The sequence below is a fragment of the Scyliorhinus torazame genome, chromosome 1 (genome assembly GCF_047496885.1).
Source record: "Scyliorhinus torazame isolate Kashiwa2021f chromosome 1, sScyTor2.1, whole genome shotgun sequence".
NCBI classification, from domain to species: Eukaryota; Metazoa; Chordata; class Chondrichthyes; order Carcharhiniformes; family Scyliorhinidae; genus Scyliorhinus; species Scyliorhinus torazame.
The window spans coordinates 282,797,811-282,821,944 of record NC_092707.1 but is presented as its reverse complement, the minus strand read 5'-3'; the positions used below and the strand labels follow the sequence as shown (position 1 = coordinate 282,821,944).

The 24,134-nt window shown below is 52.4% G+C and overlaps 1 protein-coding gene across 4 annotated transcripts in view; it reads left to right on the top strand.

Moving 5' to 3' along the window:
- The window catches only part of LOC140421878 (uncharacterized), a 276,272-nt gene that overhangs the window by 231,529 nt on the left and 20,609 nt on the right, over window positions 1-24,134 (top strand). For 3 of the 4 annotated variants that reach the window (XM_072506852.1, XM_072506859.1, XM_072506844.1), the window contains one exon: window positions 19,598-19,677. The exons of the other annotated variant lie outside the window; for it this stretch is intronic. In XM_072506852.1, the coding sequence (XP_072362953.1) occupies window positions 19,598-19,677 (80 nt within the window). The remainder of the gene's footprint in view (window positions 1-19,597; window positions 19,678-24,134) is intronic. 4 annotated transcript variants of the gene reach the window in all.

Here is a 24,134-nt window from a genome sequence, read left to right as displayed (position 1 = left end):
GGGTTGGTGTGCTTCTGAGAGTCTGTGTGGTCGTGGTCAAGTCTGCACCTTGGTGGGCAGCATGGTGGCGCAGTGGTTAATACTGCTGCCTCACGGCGCCGAGGTCCCAGGTTTGATCCCAGCTCTGGGTCACTGTCCGTGTGGAGTTTGCACATTCTCCCCATGTTTGCGTGGGTTTCACCCCCACAACCCAAATATGTGTAAGGATTGGCCACGCTAAATTGCCCCTTAATTGGAAAAAATAAATTGGGTACTCTGAATTTTAAAAAGGTCTGCACCTTCAATGGGTGGCTGCAAAGCCTCACACTCTGGTGTCTGGGTTGGATTCACATCCCCAACTTTGGGTACTGTCCCTGCATCCTGTGTTTGAGCCCCAAGTGATGGCTTGAAATCACAATGCATAAGTCATCTTGTCTTGAAGAACCAAGTAGTGGCTCATCCTCATCTTGTAATATTATATACGTATCACCCTTCGATATAGAGCTGCATACCAATATAGCCATCTGCTCCTCTAGCTCATCTTTCGGTGGAGTGGCCTTGAGTACAGGGAAATCCACTCTGGAACCACTTCATAGGCCTGAGATGATTCACCGTACGCCTCTGGAGCCAGTTTCTCCAGAATGGGTTTTGTGTCTTCCGTTTTTGGTTTGTTCGCAGCTGAGTCGGTTTCATCTAACGTGTCTGCTACTGCAATTTCAATTTCAGTCTCTGCATATGCCATCTTAGAACTTTCACACTCCTTGGTGTCCTGCGCAGACTGGGCGTTCCTTATGCTCACCTCATCATTCCTGCGAAACAATCAGCGTTTCATCAACGTCCTCATCTGGCTCACCCTCCGAGCCTTCACTTTTTTCATCATATTCATGGTCTTTGTAAATATCTTCTTAGTCCTCATCATCGGATGTCAATATCATCATACTCATCATCATCGTCTTCCGTGAAGTATAATACTGCTCATGGAATTATGTGTTCATGCAGGAAGTGATGTATTTTCAAACCAGCAGTGAGTCTTGCTGCAGAGCTTCCATCTAACACTCCATGCTCTGGAACCTCAGGAGGAGTGAAGATGTTGAAGAAAGAGTACAATTTTCATGACTGCTTTACAAGTAGGCCGACCCTTATGCGACTGCTTCATTCTAATGATTTTCATTGTGACATTTTTTTATTTCTTCCAGTCCATGTGGCAGCCTGTGCACCCCGTGATTGTAAATACAAAGAAGCCTGTCCCACCAGGCCGTGACTCCATCTGGTATGTTCTTGCGAGTATCTCATTCGATTCAAACTTGAACTCCAGAGTGAAGCGCATTGGCTGTCTGGGATCTGAGAAGTTTATGGCAACATCCTGTAGATAATGCGGGATGGGATCATCATGCTTCTGTATCATGTGACTGAGTATATCCTCATTTTCGATGACCGCTAACAGAACTCTGAAGTGTCCTTCGGATCCTCTAGCTCTGTCGCTGGTTAATCTTCCTCCACTTTCACTATCGCTTGTAACTCATCGGATAATTGCGCCACTGTATGAGTTGCAAGTCGCAGTAATCTTTTGTCACCTCACTGACTGGGATGTACAGCCGCTCCACCAGGTTCAGGGCGTCACACGTATCCGCCCCGAGGATAGACTCCCGATTCATGTCCACAATGGAAAATGGTATGATGTGTACCCATGCTTCGAGTTCACATTCCCCCAGCGTCTCAAACTCATTCCCACTGTAGTCTATCAGCAGTCTTGGTTGATTTACGGCTTTCGGCAGAACTCGCAGCCCATGCAAATTGTAGACTGAGTAGATTTGCCCTCGCTCCCATGTTGAGCTTGTATTTTATCAGTCTGTCGCTTAGCATCACTGGAATGGTCATCCGTTTTTGACAGTATCAGCTGGTTCATCATTGTTATTCCAACTGGTCATTAAGACTCCTTCCTCTTTGACTTCCGGTGGCAGCCATGGTGTGAGTGGTCACACACAGGGCAGCTCCTGCTTGAAGACACAGAAAAGAGCTCTTTTTACCTGATATTGGGTGGAATTTTGATGAACTCTGTAGGTGAAGGGAAGAGGAGTAGTTTCCCCCGGGAGTGGTATGCCCGCTGGTTACCAAACCCGACAAAAAACGGTGAGAGACCTGGCCAAAGAGTTGGAGGAAACCTGTGGTGCAGCGACCAGTGTATGGATGACTCAGGGGGAAGGGCTTGTGCAAGGTGGAAAGCTCCAGATGGAGCTGTTGATGGCTTTTATTCAGGAAGAATTCCACCAACAGAAGAAGGAAATGCGGGAGGATCGCTTGAAGGCCATCGACGGGGCTGTGGCACCCCTGAAGAGTTCGATGGAACGGGTGGAGAGTTTGGAGGTGCAGGGGTTGCAGATTCAGGAGATCGAAGCAGTGATCTCGGACCACAGCGATCATGTGGTGGCTCTGGAGGCGGAGGTGGGGCTCCTAGGAGACCTTTGTAAAACGTTGAGTGCAAAGGTGGAGGAGCAGGAGAATACCTTGAGAAGGCAGAACCTGTGAATTATGGGCCTGCCTGAAGGAGCGGAAATTGTGAGCGCCACGAGGTACGTCTCAAAGATGCTGGCGGGGCAGGTGGCGGACGTGGTGCTAGATAAGGCCCCTGAAGTGGACCGAGCGCATATGCCCCTGAGGCAGGAGTCTAGAGCTGGGGAGCCGCCACGGGCGGTGATCGTGAGACTCCACTGATTTGTGGAGAAAGAGAAGATTTTGCTTTGGGCCACGGAGAAGCATACCTGCGAATGGGAGGGGAACAAGGTCCAAATTTATCAGGACATCGGAGTGGAGTGGTGAAACAGTGGGCAGGGTTCAACAAGGCTGTACCGGCAGCAGATCAGGTTCGGGATGCTTTATCAGGCGAGAGTATGGGTGATGTTCGAGGGCCGGGATTATTTTTTTCATACTCCAGAAGTGGCCAAAGACTTCATTAAGGAGCATAAACTAGGGAGAACTGAGTGTACAATGCTTGGGAACTGGGGTGCTGGCACTTCGTAATGGTTGGGAACATGGTTGAAGTGGGGGTAGGGATTGGGGGATTTTCGTCCCCCTGTTTTGGAGGAGGTCCTTTTCTGTGTTTGCTGTTTACTGTTGGGATTGTAAGAGGTGGTAGGGATAAAGAGTTTATGTGGGAATGGATGTTCCCATCCCGCCTTCCTGTTTTATGGGACTGTTTGTGTTTGGCAGGGGGAGGCGGCCTGGAATTCAGGAGTGATTTTGGTTGAGGTGGAGGGGGCAGAGTATGCGGTGATAGGTATCTCGGACCATGCGCCCCACTGGTTGGAGATTTGGTTCAGATCGGGACGAGAGCAGAGGCCGGGGTGGAGGTTTGAGTCAGAGTTTTTGGCGGATGGATTTTTGTGATAAGGTGTGGGCAGTGATTAAGGAGTATGTGCATTGAATCAGAATGGGAAGGTGTTGGAATTCAGGAGGGTAAGGTTAGCAGGGAGCCTTCCTTGAGCTGAGGAGTGGGGCAAAGGGGGAAGGTCATTCGGAGGTGACTTTCACGCTAGCAAGAAATGCTGGTGAATGGAAGTGAGCTGGTGGGGAGAAGGCCAAGGGGGGGGTTGGAAGTTGTTGCAACATCGCGGTGACATGGTCAGGGGCGGAGAAGGGGACCACCTGGGATGGGCTAGGTATAGGGTGGAATTATGGGAGCTGGAGTTAAGTGGGGAAGATGACGGACGATAGAGGGGATTGAAGGCATAAGCCTCCGGTAAGGCTGGTAACGTGGAACGTCTGTGGATTGAATAGTCCATTTAAAAGGTCGCGGGTGTTCGCGCACCTCAGGAGCTTGAAAGATATGTGATTGTGAGTGGGGTATTGGAAGGGGCGTGAGTGGTGTTGGTAAATGTGTATGCCCCAAATTAGGATGATGTGTGTTTTATGAGGGGGTTGCTGGCAGCGATCCCAGATTTGGCCACACACCAGTTGATCATGGGAGATTTTAATTGTGTCTGCGAGCCGAGGGTGGATAGGTTGAGCCCCAGGTCGATGGATAGGGAGCTGGGTGGGTTTATAGAGAGAATGGGTATGTTGGATCCATGATGCTTTCAGAATCCATGGAGAAGGGAGTATTCCTTCTTTTCACATGTCTATAAGATGTACTTGAGGATTGATTACGTTGTAGGCAGCCAGGTGATTTTGGTTGAGGTGGAGGGGGCAGAGTATGCGGGGATAGTTATCTCGGACTATGCGCTCCACTGGTTGGAGATTTGGTTTAGATCGGGGACGAGAGCAGAGGCCGGGGTGGAGGTTTGATTCGGAGTTGTTGGCAGATGGAGTTTTTGTGATAAGGTGTGGGCAGTGATTAAGGAGTATGTGCATTGAATCAGAATGGCAAGGTGTTGGCGGCCATTTTTTGGGAAACACTGAAGGCAGTAGTCTGGGTGTGTGGTAGTCACCACTGTTTGTATATATGACGTATATGAGAAGTAAGACAGTAAGGTTCCTGTACTACAGGTACGGGGGTAGATCCCGGCCTGCTGGCTCCGCCCAGGCAGAGTATAAATGTGTGTGCTCACCGAGCTGCAGCCATTTCGGCAGCAGCTGTAGGAGGCAACACATCTCTGCTCAATTACTCTCTACTCTCATCTCATCGTAATTGATAGTGGATCAATTTATTAAGCAGAGATTTTACAGCGATGGACCTACGCATCAAGCCAGATCGCCTGCAGCTGCACCCTCAAGCAGACAACTCCACGTCGGCCTTTGACCACTGGCTAGCTTGCTTTGAAGCCTACATCGGATCAGCGACTGAACAACCCTCAGAAGACAGAAACTCAAGATCCTGTACACACGGTTGAGCTCCGATATTTTTCCCCTTCTCCGGGACGCGCCCAACTACACTGAGGCCATGGCGCTTCTGAAAGAGAACTACACCCGGCCGATCAACAAACTCTGCGCCAGGCACCTCCTGTCCACGCGGCAACAACTCCCCGGTGAGTCATTGGAAGATTTCTGCACGCCCTGGCGAGGAATTGCGATTGCCAGGCAATTTCGGCCGTTGAACATTCCAAACTCCTAATCAGGGACGTTTTCGTTACGGGTATAGGGTCGGCGTACATCCGACAGTGCCTCTTAGAAGGGGGTACGCTCGACCTCGCGGTGATCAAAAAACTCACGACCTCACTAACGGTAGCCTCCCTAATGTACAAGCGTACACCCCCGACTGCACGGCACCCCCCTCCTGGACATCGTGGATCCCACCAGCGACCGCCCCCAGCCAACCCCAAACGTGCACCACGCGGCAGCCAACCAACCCCGGGGGGCCCAAGTGCTATTACTGCGGGCAGACAAAGCACCCCTGGCAGCGCTACCTGGCGCGGAGCGCAATCTGCAAGGCCTGCGGGAAGAAAGGACATTTTGCAGCGGTGTGCCAGGCCCAGTTGATCGCCGCTGTAACCAGCCCCATTGTTCCTGCACCCACCACGTGCGACCCGTGGGCGCCGCCATCTTCCTTGCTCAGAACACGTGCGGCCCATGGGTGCCGCCATCTTTGACGCCGCCCACCACGTGCGCCCCATGGGCGCCGCCACCTCCGGCGCCATTTTGGACGGCGCCTCAGGAACCCGCTCATCGGGCACCTCATTGGGCCGCTCATCGCCCGCAACAGCTGCCGACCAACCCGGGGCCCACCAACACTTGCCGCAGCTCGCCTCCATCACGCTCGACCAGTCCCGGCAACACAATCTCGTAACCACGACAACGACGGTGAAGGTCGATGGCCACAAGACACCTTGCCTTCTCGACTCCGGGAGCACGGAGAGCTTCATCCACCCTGATATGGTAAGGCGCTGCTCCCTCGCGGTGCACCCCATTACCCAACGAATCTCCCTGGCCTCCGGATCCCACTCTGTGAAGATCCGGGGGTACTGCACCGCCACCCTCACCGTCCAGGGCGTAGAGTTCAGCAACTTCCGGCTCTACGTCCTCCCCAAACTCTGCGCTGCCTTGCTACTCGGCCTGGACTTCCAATGCAACCTCCAAAGTCTAACTCTGAAATTCGGCGGGCCCCTACCACCCCTTACTGTGTGCGGCCTCACGACCCTTAAGGTCGACCCACCTTCCCTGTTTGCAAACCTCACCCCGGATTGCAAACCCGTCGCCACCAGGAGCAGACGGTACAGTGCCCAGGACAGGACCTTCAACAGGTCGGAGGTGCAGCGGCTACTGCGGGAAGGCATCCTTGAGGCCAGCAACAGTCCCCTGGAGAGCTCAAGTGGTAGTTGTAAAAACTGGGGAGAAACACAGGATGGTCATTGACTACAGTCAGACCATCAATCGGTACATGCAGCTCGACGCGTACCCCCTCCCACGCATATCTGATATGGTCAATCAGATTGCACAGTACCGGGTTCTCTCTACAGTGGACCTGAAATCTGCCTACCACCAACTCCCCATCCACAAGGCAGATCACCAATACACTGCGTTCGAAGCAGACAACCGCCTTTACCATTTCCTTAGGGTTCATTTTCGGTGTCACTAATGGGGTCTCGGTCTTCCAACGGGAGATGGATCGAATGGTTGACCGGTATGGACTGCGGGTCACCTTCCCGTACCTCGATAACATCACCATCTGCGGCCACGACCAGCAGGACCACGCCGCTAACCTTTACAAATTTCTCCACACCGCCAAACTCCTGAACCTAACGTAAAACAAGGAGAAGTGCGTGTTCAGCACCAACAGCTTAGCCATCCTTGGCTATGTGGTGCAAAACGGAGTTCTGGGGCCCGTTCCCGACCGCATGCGCCCCCTCATGGAACTCCCACTGCCCCTATGGGCCCTCAAATGATGCCCGGGGTTCTTCTCATACTATGCCCAGTGGGTCCCTAACTATGCAGACAAGGCCCGCCCACTCATTCACTCCACAGTTTTCCCCCTGACGGCCGAGGCTCACCAGACCTTCAACCGTATCAAGGCCGACATCGCCAAGGCCGCGATGCACGCGGTCGATGACAACCTCCCCTTTCAAGTCGAGAGCGATGCATCAGACGTCGCTCTGGCCGACTCCCTCAACCAGGCAGGCAGACCCGTGGCATTCTTTTCCCGCACCCTCTATGCCTCCGAAATTCGGCATTCCTTGTCGAAAAGGAGGCCCAAGCTATCGTTGAAGCTGTGCGTCATTGGAGGCATTACCTGGCCGGCAGGAGATTCACTCTCCTCACTGACCAACAGTCGGTTGTCTTCATGTTCAAAAACACACAGCGGGGCAAGATCAAAAATGATAAAATCTTGAGGTGGAGGATCGAGCTCTCCACCTACAATTACGAGATTTTGTATCGCCCCGATAAGCTCAACGAGCCCCCCGATGCCCTATCCCGAGGTACATGTGCCAGCGCACAAGTGGACCGACTCCGGGCCCTACGGGTCACCCAGGGGTCACCCAATTCTTTCACTTCATAAAGGCCCGCAACCTACCCTACTCCATTGCGGAAGTCAGGGCGGTCACCAAAGACTGCCAAGTCTGCGCTGAGTGCAAACCACACTTCTACCGGCCAGACCGAACACACCTGGTGAAGGCCTCCCGTCCCTTTGAACGCCTCAGCATGGATTTCAAAGGGCCCCTCCCCTCCTCCGACCGAAACCCGTACTTCCTTAACGTGGTCGAGAAATACTCCAGATTCCCCTTCGCCATTCCATGCCCCGATATGACGTCTGCCACAGTCATCAAAGCCTTCAATAGCATCTTCAATCTGTTCGGTTTCCCCGCTTACGTCCACAGCGACCGGGGATCCTCCTTTATGAGTGATGAGCTGCGTCAATTCCTGCTCAGCAAGGGCATTGCCTCGAGCAGGATGACCAGCTACAACCCCCGGGGAAACGGGCAAGTGGAGAGGGAGAACGGGACGGTCTGGAAGGTCGTCCTGCTGGCCCTACGGTCTAAATATCTCCCGGTCTCCTGCTGGCAGGAGGTCCTCCCCGACGCCCTCCACTCCATCCGATCGCTACTTTGCACTGCGACTAATGCAACCCCCCATGAACGCCTCCTTGCCTTCCCTAGGAAGTCCGCCTCTGGGGTTTCGCTCCCAACGTGGCTGGCAGCTTCAGGACCCGTTCTCCTCCGCAAGCATGTGCGGTTCCGCAAGGCGGACCCGTTGGTCGAGAGAGTACAGCTACTCCATGCAAACCCGCAGTACGCCTATGTGGCGTACCCCGACGGCCGCCAAGACACAGTCTCCCTCAGGGACCTGGCACCAGCTGGGTCCCAACCCCCCCCCCCCCCAAACTGCCCTGGCACCACCCATCCTCCACCCAGCGCACCTCACCACAGCCCCCGCTCCAGGACGATCCGTCCTCCCATTGGTTCCACCCGGGGATGAAGATGAGGACTACACGCTCCCGGAGTCACCGCCGACCAAGCCGGCACGTGCATCGCCACCGGGACTGTGGTGCTCACAACGGAGGATCAAGGCACCCGACCGGCTAAATTTGTGAACTTTTCCCCAAACTGTACACTTTAAAAATGCTCACATACATGTAAATAGTTTTCCACCACCCCCGCTGGACTCTTTTTTAACAGGGGGTGAATGTGGTAGTCACCACTGTTTGTATGTATGACGTATATGAGAAGTAATACGGTAAGGCTACTGTGCTACAGCTATGGGGGTAGATCCCTGCCTGCTGGCTCCGCCCAGTAGGTGGAGTATAAATGTGTGTGCTCACCGAGCTGCAGCCATTTTGGCAGCAGCTGTAGGAGGCAACACATCTCTGCTTAATAAAGCCTCGATTACTCTCTACTCTCGTCTCGTCGTAATTGATAGTGCATCAGGGTGGAAATTATTTTGTTTGATGCTCGTGCGGATAGGGAAAGGAGGGAGGAATATGACCGCCTGGTGAATGAGATAGTGGAGGTGGACAGGGAGTATTCAAGGGTGCCCACCACGGAGGGATTGGCGAGGAGGAAAAGGTTGCAGGGGCAGTTTGACAGATTGACAACGGGGAGGGCAGTAGGGTAACTGTGTAGGGCAAGAGGGGTGAAATATGAGTATGGGAGAATGCAAGCCGCATGTGCTGGTGCACCAGCTGCGGAGGAAGGCTGCGTCCAGGGAAATATTGAAGATATGGACTGGGCTGGAGATGTGGTGTCGGACCCGGGGAAGATAAACAAAGCGTTTAGGGAGTACAACCAGGGACTGTACAAGGCGGACCCGGGGGGGAGGAGCGGGAACATGGGGCGGATTCTGGACGAGCTGGAGTTTCCCCAGGTGGAGGATGCAAAGAGGCAGGCATAGGAGGAGCCCTTGGGGCTGAGGATGGTGCTGGTTAGTATCAGGGGTATGAAGTTGGGGAAGACTCCAGGGCTGGACGGGTACCCTGCGGAATTTTATAAGGAATTCGCGACGGACCTGGCACCACATCTGTTGGGGGCATTTAATGAAGCACTGGAGAAGATGGAGCTGCCGGAGACAATGAGGCAGGCAGTAATCACGCTAATCCCAAAAAAGGGGAAGGACCCGGTGGACTGTGGGGCGTATAGGCCCATATCATTATTGAACACGGATGTGAAAGTATTGGCTAAGTTGTTGGCGGGGAGGATGGAGGATTGTGTCCCAGGGTAGTTTGCAGAAGATCAAACCGGTTTTGTGAAGGGCAGGCAGCTAGCGGATAATATAAGACGGCTGTTGAATGTTGTGATGAATCCTTCAGGGGCTCTGGTGCCAGAGGTGGTGATGTCCATAGACACAGAGAAGGTTTTGGGAAGGTTTGGGTTTGGGCCAAGATTTGTGGCATGGGTGCGGTTGCTGTACCTGGCACCAAGGGCGAGTATGAGTTTGCGAGGCTTTGACTTACACAGGGGTACGAGGCAGGGGTGCCCGCAGTCGCAGGTGCTGTTTGCGCTGGCCATAGAACCATTGCCGATGGCTCTCAGGGTGTCGGCAGAATGGTGAGGGGTTATGAGGGGACAGAGTGAGCATCGGGTGCCGCTCTATGCTGATGACCTCTTGCTGTATGTTTCGGATCCGCTGGAGAGTATGGGAAGGATTATGGTCCTGCTGGTGAGGTTTGGAGGGTTCTTGGGGTACAAACTGAATGTCAGGAGAAGTGAGGTTTTCCCAGTGAATGAGCTGGGACAGCGGACTAACTTACGGAGGATACCATTTACGGTAGCGAGGGATAGATTTAGGTATTTTGGGATTCAGGTAGCGAGGGAATGGACGGGGCTCCATTAGTAGAACTTAACAAAGCTGGTGGAGGAAACCAGGAGGATCTTAAGAGGTGGGATACACTGCAGTTGACGTTGGCGGGGAGGGTCCAAGTGATGAAAATGAATATTCTGCCGAATATTTTTCAGGCTCTCTCAATCTTTATACCAAAGGCCTTTTTTGGGAAATTGGACACAATCATTTCAGACTTTGTTTCGGCGGGGAAGGTGCCAAGGGTCAGGAGGACCCTGCTACAGAGGCAGCAGGGGGGGTTGGCATTGCCGAATCTACTTCATTATTATTGGGCAGCAAATGTGGATAAGGTGCGGCAGTGATAGGAAGGAAATGGGGTAGAGTGGGTTAGGATAGAGGAGGAATCTTGTAAGGGGTCCAGTTTGAGAGCTATGGTGACGGCAGCGTAGCTAATGGCTTCGAATAGGTATTCAAGGAGCCCGGTGGTGCATCTTTTGTTATCCTTTCAGATTGTGTTTGCTTACTGAGGCACGATCAATTGAACAAAGACTAGACTTGGATACAACTGACACTTTATTGCTCTAAGATGTGTGGCCTCCCACAGCAGCTGGCAAAATGGCTGCCGCATGGAGGACACACGTATTTATACTCCGCCTACTGGGCGGAGCCAGCAGGACAGGACTACCGGCGAACCTGTAGTACAGGTCCTACCTTACATCACCTAATATAGGTGCAACAGTGGTTTTCCACATTCACCCCCTGTTAAAATTGAGTCTGGCGGGGGTGGTGGAGAACATGGGCCGAATGGCCTCCTTCTGCACTGTAAATTCTATGATTCTGTGATCTACCGCAATGAATCTATATTTACAGTATTTGAGCAGAAAAAAAAATGTCTTTTGAAGTCCGGCGGACCAGTTAGAGGTTTAACCGGTCCGGTGCCTTGATGTTCCGCTGGGAGCGACGTAATGGTGGCGGCGATATCGATGCTGGCCCAATGTTCGGTGACTCCGGAGCGTGCCAAAATCCTCTTCCTCCTCGGGCGTGGGCAGGGGTAGGACTGATGGTCCTCGGGGGGATTAATGCTGGGAGCGCCCGGGGAGGGGAGGGTGGCGTCGGGCCGGGGGGGGGGGGGGGGGGGGGGTGGAACCTGCTGGTGCCAGGTCCCTGAGGGAGACAGTATCCTGGCGGCCGTCAGGCGGGAGGCCTTCACCAGGCGGGCACGGTCCAGCCGGTAGAAGTGCAGCTTGCTGGGGCGCGTCCGATGGGTCGCTCTCTACTTGAAAGGGCAGTGTCTCGTCTACTGCCTGCATCCCGGCCTTGGCGATATCGGCTCTGATACGGGCGAAGGGGAAAGTGTGTGGACTGTATGAGTGGGCGGGCCTTGTCTGCATAGTTTGGGACCCACTGGGCGTAGTATGAGAAGAACCCCAGGCAGCGTTTGAGGGCCTTGGGGCAGTGGGGAAGGTGGAGCTCCATGAGGGGGCACATGCGGTCGGGATCGGGCCCCAGAACTCCGTTCTGGACCACGTAGCCAAGTATGGCTAAGCGGGTCATGCTAAACACGCACTTCTCCTTGTTGTAGGTAAGGTTGAGGAGAGTGGCGGTGTGGAGAAATTTGGCAAGGTTTGCTTTGTTGTCCTGTTGGTCGTGGCCACAGATGGTGACGTTGTCTAAGTAAAGGAAGGTGGCCCGCAAACTGGACCAGTCGACCAGTCGGTCCATCTCCCTTTGGAAGACCGAGACCCCGTTAGTGACGCCGAAGGGAACCCTGAGGAAGTGATAGAGACGACCGTCCGCCTCAAAAACAGTGCATGGACGGTCCGATTTACAAATGGGGAGCTGGTGCTAGGCGGATGTGAGGTCTACCGTTGAGAAGACCCGGTACTGTGCAATCTGATTGACTATATCAGATATGTGTGGGAAGGGGTACACGTCAAGCTGCGTGTACCGACTGATGGCCTGGCTGTAGTCCATGACCATTCTGTGTTTCTCCCCAGTTTTAACGACTACCACTTGTGCTCTCCAGGGGCTGTTGCTGGCCTCGATGATGCTTTCCCGAAGCAGCCGCTGGACCTCGGACCTGATGAAGGTCCTGTCCTGGGTGCTGTACCGTCTGCTCCTGGTGGCGACGGGTTTGCAATCCGGGGTTAGATTTGTGAAGAGAGAAGGCGGATCGGCCGTTAGGGTCGCGAGGCCGCATACAGTGAGGGGTGGTAGGGGCTCGCTGAATTTGAGGGTTAGGCTCTGGAGATTGCACTGGAAGTCCTGGCCTAGTAGTAGAGCAGCGCAGAGGTTAGGGATGACGTAGAGGTGGAAGCCGCTGAATTCTACGCCCTGGACCGTGAGTGTGACCGTACAGTACCCCCGGATCGCGACGGAATGGGATCCGGAGGCCAGGGAGATTCTTTGGTTGGCGGGGTGTACCGCGAGGGAGCAGCACCTTACCGTATCCGGGTGTATGAAGCTTTCGGTGCTCCCGGTGTCCAGCAGGCAAGAGATCACGTGGCCGTTGATTTTCACGCTGGTCGATGCGGTGGCCAGGTTGTGCGGACGAGACTGGTCGATCGTCACTGAGGTGAGTCGTGGTCAGTTGCCGCTGGCGTCGGATGATGGGGAACCTGGGGGGCCCAGGTCCTGGAATGCTGTTGGTGTCCATGCCCCGTGGGGGGAGACAAGATAGCGGCGCCTGAAGATCCTGTGGGGGACAAAATGGCGGCGCCCGTGGGCCGCACGTTGCGGGGGTTGGACAAGAAGGCGGCGCCCATGGGCCGCACGTGGACTGAGGGAGAGAAGATGGCGGCGCCCACTGGCCGCGCGTGGCCCAGGGAGATGAAGATGGCGGCGTCAATTGTGTGTATACAAGGGAGGTGGGGGCGATAGCGGCGACTGCGCGGGCCTGGCACACCGCGGCGAAGTGGCCCTTTTTGCCGCAAGCCTTGCAAAGGGCTGCGCGGGCCGGGTAGCGTTGGCGAGGGTGTTTCTGCTGGCTGCAGAAGTAACATCGGGGACCCCCGTGGTGCGCGGGCTGGCGCGTGGCGCAGACATACTGGCTGGGTAAGGCCCCCACTGGGACGACCGTCTGTGGGGTCGACGATGCGTAGGAGGGGTGGGCCACGCGACTGGGTGGGTAGGCCTGACTGTTGCGCGAGGCGACCGTCATAGAGAGCGCTAGTTTCTTTGTCTCAGCTAGATCGAGCGTGGTCCCTTCTAACAGTCTTTGGCGTATGAGGTCCGACCCAATCCCCGTAATGAACGCGTCCCGCATAAGGAGGTTTGAATGTTCAGTGGCCGTAACGGCCTGACAGTCACAGTTCCGGACGAGTGGGATTAGGGCCCGCCAGAAGTCATCTATGGACTCACCAGGGAGTTGAGAGCGAGTGGCGAGTACATGCCTGGCGAAGAGCCTGTTCGTCTTCTGTGCGTAGTTTTCTTTGAGAAGCGCCATGGCATCGGCGTAGTTCGGGGCGTCCTAGATCAGCGGAAACACGTTGGGGCTCAACCTTGAGTACAGGATCTGTATCTTCTGAGCCTCCGGAACAGGGGTGGTCGCTGAGTTGATGTACGCCTCGAAGCAAGCTAGCCAGTGATTAAAGTCCTTTTTGGCGTCGCTTGATTGCGGATCCAGCTGCAGGCGATCTGGTTTGATACGGAGGTCCATCTTTTCGAAAATCTTAGAGCAATAAATTGAGGCACGATCAATTGAACAAAGACTAGAATTGGATACAACTGAGGCTTTATTGATCTAAGATGTGTGGCCTCCCACAGCATCTGGCGAAATGGCTGCCGCATGGAGGACACACATATTTATACTCCGCCTACTGGGTGGAGCCAGCAGGCAGGGACTACTGGCGAACCTGTAGTACAGGTCCTACCATACATCACCTAATAGAGGTGCAACAGTGGTTTACCACACTTACATGACTGAATGTACCATGCATTACTCAATCCAGTTGCTGATGAGGTTTTCTGTATCTTGATGAAAAAGACTCAAAGTCGTCCAGAAGTAATGAAATGTTTATTGAGTAACTAAATTAACAATTGCGTGTGTTCTTTACTTGAAGATTAATACTAGTAGAAAGGTTACAAGATCTAAATACAGTATCTATGTTTGACTATACTAATCACTCTGAGCTAAGTCTATGTGCTCCTGCTCTCGTCACAGTCCAAGCAAAAGAGAGAGGAACAGCCTGCATCTGGCTTTTATACCCGTTGGTGCTGCCCTCTCTAGTGATTTTCTGATTACACATTAACCCCTTATGTACATGCACATACAAAGATCTCCAGAGTGCAATCCACAGTGAAGATATGGAATCAGTTGAGGAGGTATTTTAGGGTGGAGGGGATGTCAGTGTTAACACCGCTGTGTGAGAATCATGGGTTTGAACCGGGGGGGGGGGGGAGTGGATAGTGTATAAAGGAGGTGGAGGGAAGTGGGGCTGGTCAAGGTGAGGGATCTGTATTTGGAGGAAGGGTTCGCCAGTCTGGAGGCGGTAAGGGAGAGTGTATAGCTGCCGAGGGGCAGTGAGTTCAGGTGTCTGCAGGTTATGGACTTTGCGCGAAAGGTCTGGAGGGGGTTCCCTAGGTTGCCGGGATACACCCTGCTGGAGCGACTGCTGCTCCCGGATGTGGAAGGGGAGGGAAGAATTGGGGATATATACAAGTGGCTGGGGGAGCAGGGAGGTGAGCGGATGGTGAAAATCAAGGAGAAATAGGATTGGGAGTTGGATGGGGAGATCAATTGGGGAGTATGGAGTGAGGCACTGCGTAGGGTAAACGGGACCTCCTCCTGTGCAAGGATGAGCCTGATACAGTTTAAGGTGGTGCACTGGGTGCATAAGACTCGGGCGAGAATGAGTGGGTTCTTCATGGGGGTAGCAGATGAATGTGAGAGGTGTGGGTGGGGGCCAGCGAATCACGCACACATGTTTTGGGTGGGCGAAAAATTGGGAAGTTTCTGGGCGGGAGTGTTCGCGGTCTTAGCCAGGATAGTGGAGGAGGAGGTGGACCCGGGTCCTTTGCTGGCGGTATTTGGGGTTTCAGAGGAGCCGGAGCTCATGGAGAGGAGGATGGCCGATGTTGTGGCCTTCGCCTCTCTGATTGCACGGCTGCGAATTTTACTGGAGTGGCGGTTGGCATCGCCACTGGAGGTAGCGGCTTGCTTGGGGTGACCTATACGACTTCCTGCTTGGAGGCTGGAGGAGGAGCTGGGGGAGGTTGAAAAAGAGGAAAACATTTGTACAGACTGTATAGTTGATTGCTGGGAAGTATGTTTCCTGGAGTGTTTCTTTGTTGTAACCTGCTTTGATACATGTTTGTAATAAAATACATTTTGAAAAAAAGACTTCTTCTTTTGTATTCGGACTGATCGTGTCCTAGGTTGAAATTAGATCAACGAAAAATCAAGGGGCATCTCATTAATTGCATTGATTGACCCCATGTGGTCCATTGTAGGACACAAAAAACATTGTTTCGCAAAACGATTTAGATGGCCACACCTGGAATATACTTTTCCATATGCTGGACATTGCCTTGGGCCAAGTCGGTTCCTACGCTTCTGGCATAAGATGGCGGCTCCTGTCGGCCGCTTAAAATGGCTGCCCACACTGAGATCACATTTCTTATTGAACTGCGTCACAGTGCTGATGGCACTGGCGTCTTCTTCCATTTTGCTGCCAAAATGTTTCAAAGTGAGTGTACTGATTTGCTGTGCAGCCAACTCACTCACATGGCAAATCTTACTCGCATTTTCCAATTTCAGGTCTTCTTCCCGTAACAATCTCTCACGGAATATATCATTCAATATGCCAAATACTAAAATCATCGATGATTTTAGATTACTGAAAATGCAGGACTGGGCCTTCAGCCTCAAGTTGCTTGCAAAGCTGTCAAAAGATTCGCCTGATTTCTGTGTACGCGTATAAAAAATTGTATCTTTCAAATGTTTCATTTATTTCGGAGAGCAATGCTGACCGAAGTACTTTATCACCCCATTGTAGTTCTTGCTTTCCTCTTTGTTATCAAAAGCGAAGGTATTGTAGATTTCGATTGCTTGTGGACCTGCCACCATGAGCAGCAATGCAATGCACCTTTCTTCAGGCTGTGCCTGCATGCCAAGGGCTGAGACATACAGTTTAAACTGCTGTTTGAAAAAATGCCAGTTTTCGTCTACGTTACCTGAGACTTGAAGCTGGTGGGGTGCCCTTAAACCTTCCATCTCAAACTTCACCGTTGTTTGTTGCGTTGAGTCACCAATGGCCGTAGTTCAGCAGGTCCATTTTTGTTCTTTAGCCGGTTTCACTTTGTCTTTTCTGCTGTTACCTTTAAATGTTCAACACACCTGGTACCATGTTGTGTTCTGTGACCTTGTCATTGCAATGATGCACACAGAACAGTGGAGGTTAGGTGGATTGGCCATGATAAATTGCCCCTTAGTGTCCGTTGATGTGCAGGTTAGATGGGGTTACAGGGATAGGTGGGGGCCTAGGTAGTATGCTCTTTCAGAGGGTCAGTGCAGACTCGATGGGCAGAATGGTCTCCTTCTATGCTGTAGGAATTGTGTGATTCTCTTCCTAAGGGAGAATAACTCCAACCTTAAAGCCTTCTGATCCTTCCTAAAATGCAAAGCCCAGGATCTTTGAAGCCAAACCATATTTCATAAAGGTTTGTCATAATTCCCTTGCTTTTCTACTCTATGCTCCTATTTTTAAGCCCAGGATTCTGTATGCTTTTTTGACCACTTTCTCAATGAACCCTGCCACCTTCGACCATTCATTTAAGGAGGGTGAGCAGCCCCTGATGCTGCAGCTCCAATTAGAGGGTCAGCCTACTGGGAGAGGTGGGTGCTGCTGAGGCAGAGAGGTGATTGAGAAGGGATCTCAACATGGAGGCATAAAATAGGTATGTATTTTAGTGCAGCCAAACAAACAGACAGGCCCCTCTGACCAGAAACCCCTCGGTTATATAGGACTTAGGAGCAGGAGTAGGCCATTTGGCTCTTGGACCCATTGGTGCAGCCTTTCCTCCTTGTGAGCACGGTGATTAGCACTGTTGCTTCACAGGGCCAGGGACCCGGGTTTGATGCCCCCGGAGGGATGAAGTGTGGAGGTGGTGGTCGCCGTGGATGCGGAGAAGGCCTTCGACAGAGTGGAATGGGACTATCTGTGGGAGATGCTGGGATGCTTTGCGTTTGGGCAGGGGTTTGTGGATTGGGTCTGGCTCTTGTACCGGGCATTGGTAGCGAGTGTGAGAACAAACCGGGTGAGTTTGGAATATTTTAGGCTGCACCGGGGGAAGAGGCAGGGATGTCCGCTCTCCCCATTGCTCTTTGCCTTGGCTATAGAGCCATTGGCAATAGCGCTCAGAGCGTCAAGGGAATAGCAGGGGATAGTACATGGGGGGGGGGGGGGGGGGGGGGCGGTGGAGCATAGGGTCTCGTTGCACGCGGATGATCTGCTGCTCTACATTTCAAACCCTTTGGAAGCTATTGGGGAGATTATGGATATATTGGAGGAGTTTGGCTGGTTTCCGGGATAAAAACTGAATATGGGGAAGAGCGAGATTTTTCCGATTCAAGAGAGGGGAGTTAGGAGAAGAGGCTGGGGGAGTTACTGTTTAGAGTAGTGGGTCCGAACGTTTGGTATTTGGGTATTCAGGTGGAGTGGGGGTGGGAGCAGCTGCACAAGCTGCATAGCTTCAGGGTCTCGGGTTCGATTCCTGGCTTGCACTTTCTCCCCGTGTCTGCGTGGGTTTCCTCCGGGTGATCCGGTTTCCTCCCACAGTCCAAAGCTGTGCAGGTTAGGTGGATTGGCCATGATAAATTACCCTTAGTGTCCCAAATGTTAGGTGGGGTAACTGGGTCACAGGAATAGGGTGGAGGTGTGGGCTTAGGTAGGGTGCTCTTTCTAAGGGCCACTGCAGATTCGATAGGCCAAATGGCCTCCTTCTGCACTGTAAATTCTATGATCTATGATATATGATATGGCACTGATCTGTGGGAATTATGGTTTGTTCCATGGGGGCTGGATGGGGGATTTTGGGGATGGCAACGGGCAGGGATTGAGTGGTTTGGGGACCCATTCGTTGGGGGCAGCATTTGGAGCGTGGAGGGGTTGGTGGAGGAATTTGAGTTGCCCGTCAGGAACGGGTTCCGGTATTTGCAGGTGAGGGATTGTGTCCGGAAGCAGGTGCAGTCCTTTCCTCACCTGCCGCCCTAGGGGCTGCAGGACAAGATGGTGTCAAGAACAGGGATAGGGGTGTCCCGATAGGGGTAGTGAAGCGTAAGTGGGAGGAAGAGTTGGGGAGGGAGATGGAGGCTGGGGTGTGGGAGGAGGCCCTGAGTAGGGTGAATGCATCCTTTGTCGTGTGCTAGGCTTAGCCTTATTCAGTTTAAGGTGGTCCACAGAGCGCACATGACGGTGGCCAGGATGAGAAGGTATTTTGAAGGGGTAGAAGATAGGTTTGGGTGGTGTGCGGGTAGGCCCACGAATCATGTCCACATGTTTTGGGCATGTCCGAAGTTTGGGGGACTCTGACGGGGGTTTGCCGACGTTAATAATAATCTTTAATCTTTATTGTCACAAGTAGGCTTACATTTACACTGCAATGAAGTTACTGTGAAAAGCCCGTAGTCACCACATTCAGGTGCCTGCTCGGGTACACGAAGGGAGAATTCAGAATGTCCAAATTACCTAACAGCATGTCTTTCGGGATTTGTGGGAGGAAATCGGAGCACCAGGAGGAAACAGGGAGACACAGGGAGAACGTGCAGACTCCGCACAGACAGTAACCCGAGCCGGGAATCGAACTTGGGACCCTGGAGCTGTAAAGCAACAGTGCTACCGACTGTGCTACAGTGCTGCCCACACAATGGACCTGAAGGTGAAGGCGGTCCCGAGTCCAGAAGTGGCGACCTTTGGAGTGTCAGAAGACCCGGGAGTTCAGGGGGTGTGAGAGGCCAATGTCTTGGCCTTTGCCTCCCTGATAGCCCGGAGACGGATCTTGTTAGAATGGCGGGACTCGGGGCCCCGGAAACCAGGGGTGTGGGTGGGTGACCTGGCAGAGTTTCTTAAGATGGAGAAGATAAAGTTTGCCATGAGAGGGTCTGTGGAGGGGTTTGCCCGGAGATGGCAGCCGTTCATCGACTTCTTTGAGAACAGTTAAGATGTCAGCAGTGGGCGGGAGGGTGGTTTAAAATAGGGAGGTAGGAGAGCTGGGGAGCAGGAGGGGGGATTGAGGGGTGTTAGGTATTTAGTTGGTTTGACTATTTGCAGCCCTGTTGGCTTGTTTTGTTTTATGGTTGTGTTTGATGTGTAAATATTTCAATGCCTTAATAAAATATTTTTCCAAAAAAAAAGGGTGACTTGAGAGATTTTTTTGAAGGGCGTGTTTATTTTTTGACTATAACTGGGAGGAAAGTCTCATGCAGGGTTTAGATGTGACGAGTGCACCAATGATCAGTACATTTTGAATTTTCCACCAGGGGGCGCGGTGCTGCCAAACCCACAGCTCCCGCCAAAGCTCCGGAGAAAGCAACTGGAAAAGATGCAGCTCCTGGCACTTGTAAGAAGCAAAGCTTTTCTTTAATCTCATATTAGTAGTTATCTGTGTTATCAGAATAATGAACTGAATGTGTGTGTTTCATGATTATCTGGCAGAGTTTAGCATGAAAGTAAAATTTGATTCATGCTCTGAACAGACTGGCATATTTGATGTGCGCACTGCAGCTTTGTATTTGTGATCAATAAGGGTGTGTGTGTTTAAATTTCAGATTTGGGAGCGGTTGGAGAAATGGATTTTGGTTAAATTTGGGTTGGCTCTGGAGACTCTGATGTTATGAATATCAAAATCCAATCTTAAAATGACTCATGTAAAGGCCCTTCCTGTTAGATTCCCTTATTTGCCATTTCATTTGCTTTGTGGTTATCATTTTTAACTCATGGATATTTAATGGACATATTTAACGGACATATACCTTTAAGCCGAGCAGAGGAAGTGAGGAGCTCAAAGCTTGCAAAGTAGTACACTGTGCTATTGGAGATTTAGCTTTTCGACTTCAAAGCTCAGACTTTCTGGCACCTGAGAGATCGGAGGGATTTGGTTCGATTGGTTGGTTGGTTGGTTGCCAATGAATTGGCCAAAGACCATGGGCTGGATTCTCCGATTCTGGGGCTATGTCCCCATACTGGCGTGAGAAAGGTGGCATTTTACGCCAGGAAAACTGGCACAAGACGGCCACCGATTCCCCGTTTTGCTGGGGGCTAGCAGGATGGCAGAGTAGAACACCCGGCTCCAGCTGCCAATACGCCACGGAGAATTGACGGGTCCTTGGCTGCGCATATGCACGGCGGCGGCCTGTAGCGGCCGCATCATGCTTCATGGCGGACGCAGCTCGCGACCCAGCCTGCAAAATAGTCTCCCCCCTTCTGCCGGCTTGCGCGCCCTAGACCATCCCCCACAGTGCCCCCAGCCCCGAATAATGCCCCTCCCCCACCCGCGGATCGGCCCTCCCCCAACGGCGCTGGGCTGAGTCCACAACTGCCATGTCGAGTTCCTGACGCGTGAGACCACACGCGACCCACGCCGTCGGGAACTGGACCGGTCGGGGGGGGGGGGAACATTGGGGGCGGCAGACTATGCTGCTTTGGAGGGGGCAGAGTGTCGCGAAAGCTGCGCCACCCCTGATTTGGTCGAAAACTTGGATTCTCAGGCCGCTCGCCGAATGCGATTTTGGCATTGGCAACCGGAGAATCCAGCCCCATTCTGCCTAGCGACTGGCGATGATTGGATCCTACCCAATGTGGGATGGTTTTCAGAGAACCCAGGAAGGGACAGTCGGATCCTGGACGCAGAGAAGAAGCTGTGAGCTGCTGTGTCTCTCTCTCTTTCTCCAGAAATAACACCTAACTGCTGTTTTCTGAACCTGCAGAGAAGTTTTGACAACTTTGTTTTAGTAACCAAGTAGTTTTAATGTACTATTTGAGCCATCATAAGAGGTAAGCAATTGCATCAGCATATTAAGGAAATGCACCAGTAAACTGGTTGGACACAATACCTGGAAATAATAATTCAACTCGGCACTGAAATAATCACCCTTTTGTACCAGAACACAAGGATACTTGCGGGGTTCCAAAGGATAATTAATATGCCACGATCTGCTTCAAAGCTTATAATACCTTTTAAATCTATAATGAACCACAAACACCCAACACATAACTGACAAAAGGGAACATGAACTCACGTTCCTTCTGTGAACTCGACTATTTAATTCCTCACCAACCCAAATAAAAATTAGCTAAATAAAATGGGTACAGTCATTGAAATGTATATGAAAAAAATGGTTCTTTTGTGCTGTACCCATTAAAGGGACAGATAAGTTTATAAAAGCAAAATACTACTGATGTTGGAAATCTAAACAGAAAATGCTGGAAACACTCCGGAGCTCTGACAGCATCTGTGGAGAGAGGAACAAAGTTGACGTTTCAGGCCGAGACTCAGATGCATTTATTCTGATCTAGTGTTAAGGAACTGACATTCCCGTGGGTTTTGCCATCTGGTTCACCGCTACTTATTTCAAAAACTTTGTTCAATTTGTGTTCAACAAACATTCATAATTTTTGATGTTGTAAACCTATAAAGATTGAAGTCCATTTTCACAGAATACGAGAAGCACTCAATCTATTGCTCCTTAAGATGGATTGTTCTCCACAGTTTTGCACTAGGGGTTAATGGACTGGGCATGCTTCTCCAGAAGACAGAACGCTGAGGGGTAAACTATTAGAGATCTTTAAAGATTATGGAAAGGCGGGGACTTCCGGGTGCGGCGATGACCAGCTAAGTCGCACGTTTCGGCAGCTCCCGGTGCTGAACTTTTGGGCTCTTAATAGGAGCCCCGTCGGCAATTTTAATGGCAAATAACACTGTGCGGTAATCCAGAAGGGAATCCCCCCCGGACACGGAAGGAAAAAAGAGAGGAAAGTAGCCGGATTGCGGTGGATCCTCAAGTGCAGCGGCCAGGAAGGCAGGCACAAAGCAAGATGGTGTCGGAAGAAGGCAGTTTAATATGGGGCCCTGACCAACAAGAGTTCCTGCGGCGTTGCGTAGATGAACTCAAAAAGGAGATGAAGAAGGAGCTGTTGGCCCCGATATTACAAGCGATTGAGGGGCTAAAGGAGGAGCAAAAGACCCAGGAACAGGAGCTTCGGGTCGTGAAGGCAAAGGCTGCTGAGAATGAGGACGACATACAGGGCCTGGTGGTGAAAACGGAGATCCACGAGGCACAACACAAAAGATGTGTGAAAAGGCTGGAGGTGCTGGAGAACAATGCGAGGAGGAAGAACTTAAGGATTCTTGGTCTTCCCGAAGGTGCAGAGGGGGTGGACGTCGGGGCATATGCGAGCACGATGCTGCATTCGTTAATGGGATCGGAGGCCCCGACGGGTCCGCTGGAGGTGGAGGGAGCCTATCGAGTTATGGCGCGAAGACCGAGGGCTGGAGAAACTCCTCGAGCAATAGTTGTGAGATTTCTCCGATACAAGGACAGAGAGATGGTCCTCAGATGGACCAAGAAAACTCGGAACAGTAGGTGGGAGAATGCGGTGATCCGCGTGTATCAAGATTGGAGTGCGGAGGTGGCGAGAAGGAGGGCAAGCTTTAATCGGGCCAAGGCGGTGTTGCATAAAAGGAAGGTCAAATTCGGAATGTTGCAGCCGGCGAGACTGTGGGTCACACATCTAGGGAAACACCACTATTTCGAAACGGCAGACGGAGCGTGGACATTTATTGTCAAGGAGAAGCTGGAGTGAGCGGGCCAGAAGAAAAAGAATGTTTGGGACAAAAGGGGGGGGTGAATTTGTGGGATGAAGGGGGGAAAAGGGGGAAGAGAAGACTTCCCAGATTGTTAAACCTGCGACCCTGTAACTTCTCTCTCTTCCCCATGTCGTGGGGGAGGGGGTGAGGGAGGATGAGGAGCTGTGGGCGCCGGCCATTGGGGGCGGGGCCAAAAGGGGAAGCGCGGGCTTTGTTCCCGCGCTATGGTAATCATGGCGGGAACAGGGAAGCAGGAAAGAGGGGGCCTCGCACAGTGTGAGCCGAGGTCACGGGGGGAAGCCGAGGTCGGCCAGAGTTTACTGACTTCTGGGAGCAACATGGGGGGTGCAATTACGCTAGCTTGGGATCTAGCGGGGGGGGGGTTAACTGGGTTGCTGCTGCTGGGGAGAAGGGGGAGCTGGTATGGGAGGGGGGGTCGGGGCGGGGGGGGCGCCGCCTGGGGGGGATACAGCTACGTGGGAACCGGGTGAGGAGCTGGATTGAAAAAGGAAATGGCTAGTCGTCAAGGGGGGGGGGGGGGGGGGGGGGGGGGGCGGTAAAGAGCCCCCCAACCCGGTTGATCACGTGGAATGTGAGAGGGCTGAACGGGTCGATTAAGAGGGCACGGGTACTCGCACACCTAAAGAAACTTAAGGCAGATGTGGTTATGCTTCAGGAGACGCATCTGAAGCTGACAGACCAGGTTAGACTTCGCAAAGGATGGGTGGGGCAGGTGTTTCATTCGGGGCTGGATGCAAAAAACAAGGGGGTGGCCATACTAGTGGGGAAGCGGGTAATGTTTGAGGCAAAGACTATAGTGGCAGATAGTGGGGGCAGATACGTGAGTGTGAGTGGCAAACTGCAAGGGGAGGCGGTGGTATTGGTGAACGTGTATGCCCCGAACTGGGATGATGCCAATTTTATGAGGCGTATGTTAGGACGCATCCCGGACCTAGAGGCGGGAAAGTTGGTAATGGGTGGAGACTTTAATACGGTGCTGGACCCAGGGCTGGACAGATCGAGGTCCAGGACCGGAAGGAGGCTGGCTGCAGCTAGGGTGCTTAAGGATTTTATGGTGCAGATGGGAGGAGTAGATCCCTGGAGATTTAGTAGACCAAGGAGTAAGGAGTTTTCATTTTTCTCCTATGTGCATAAAGTATTTTCACGAATAGATTTTTTTGTTTTGGGAAGGGCACTGATCCCAAAGGTGA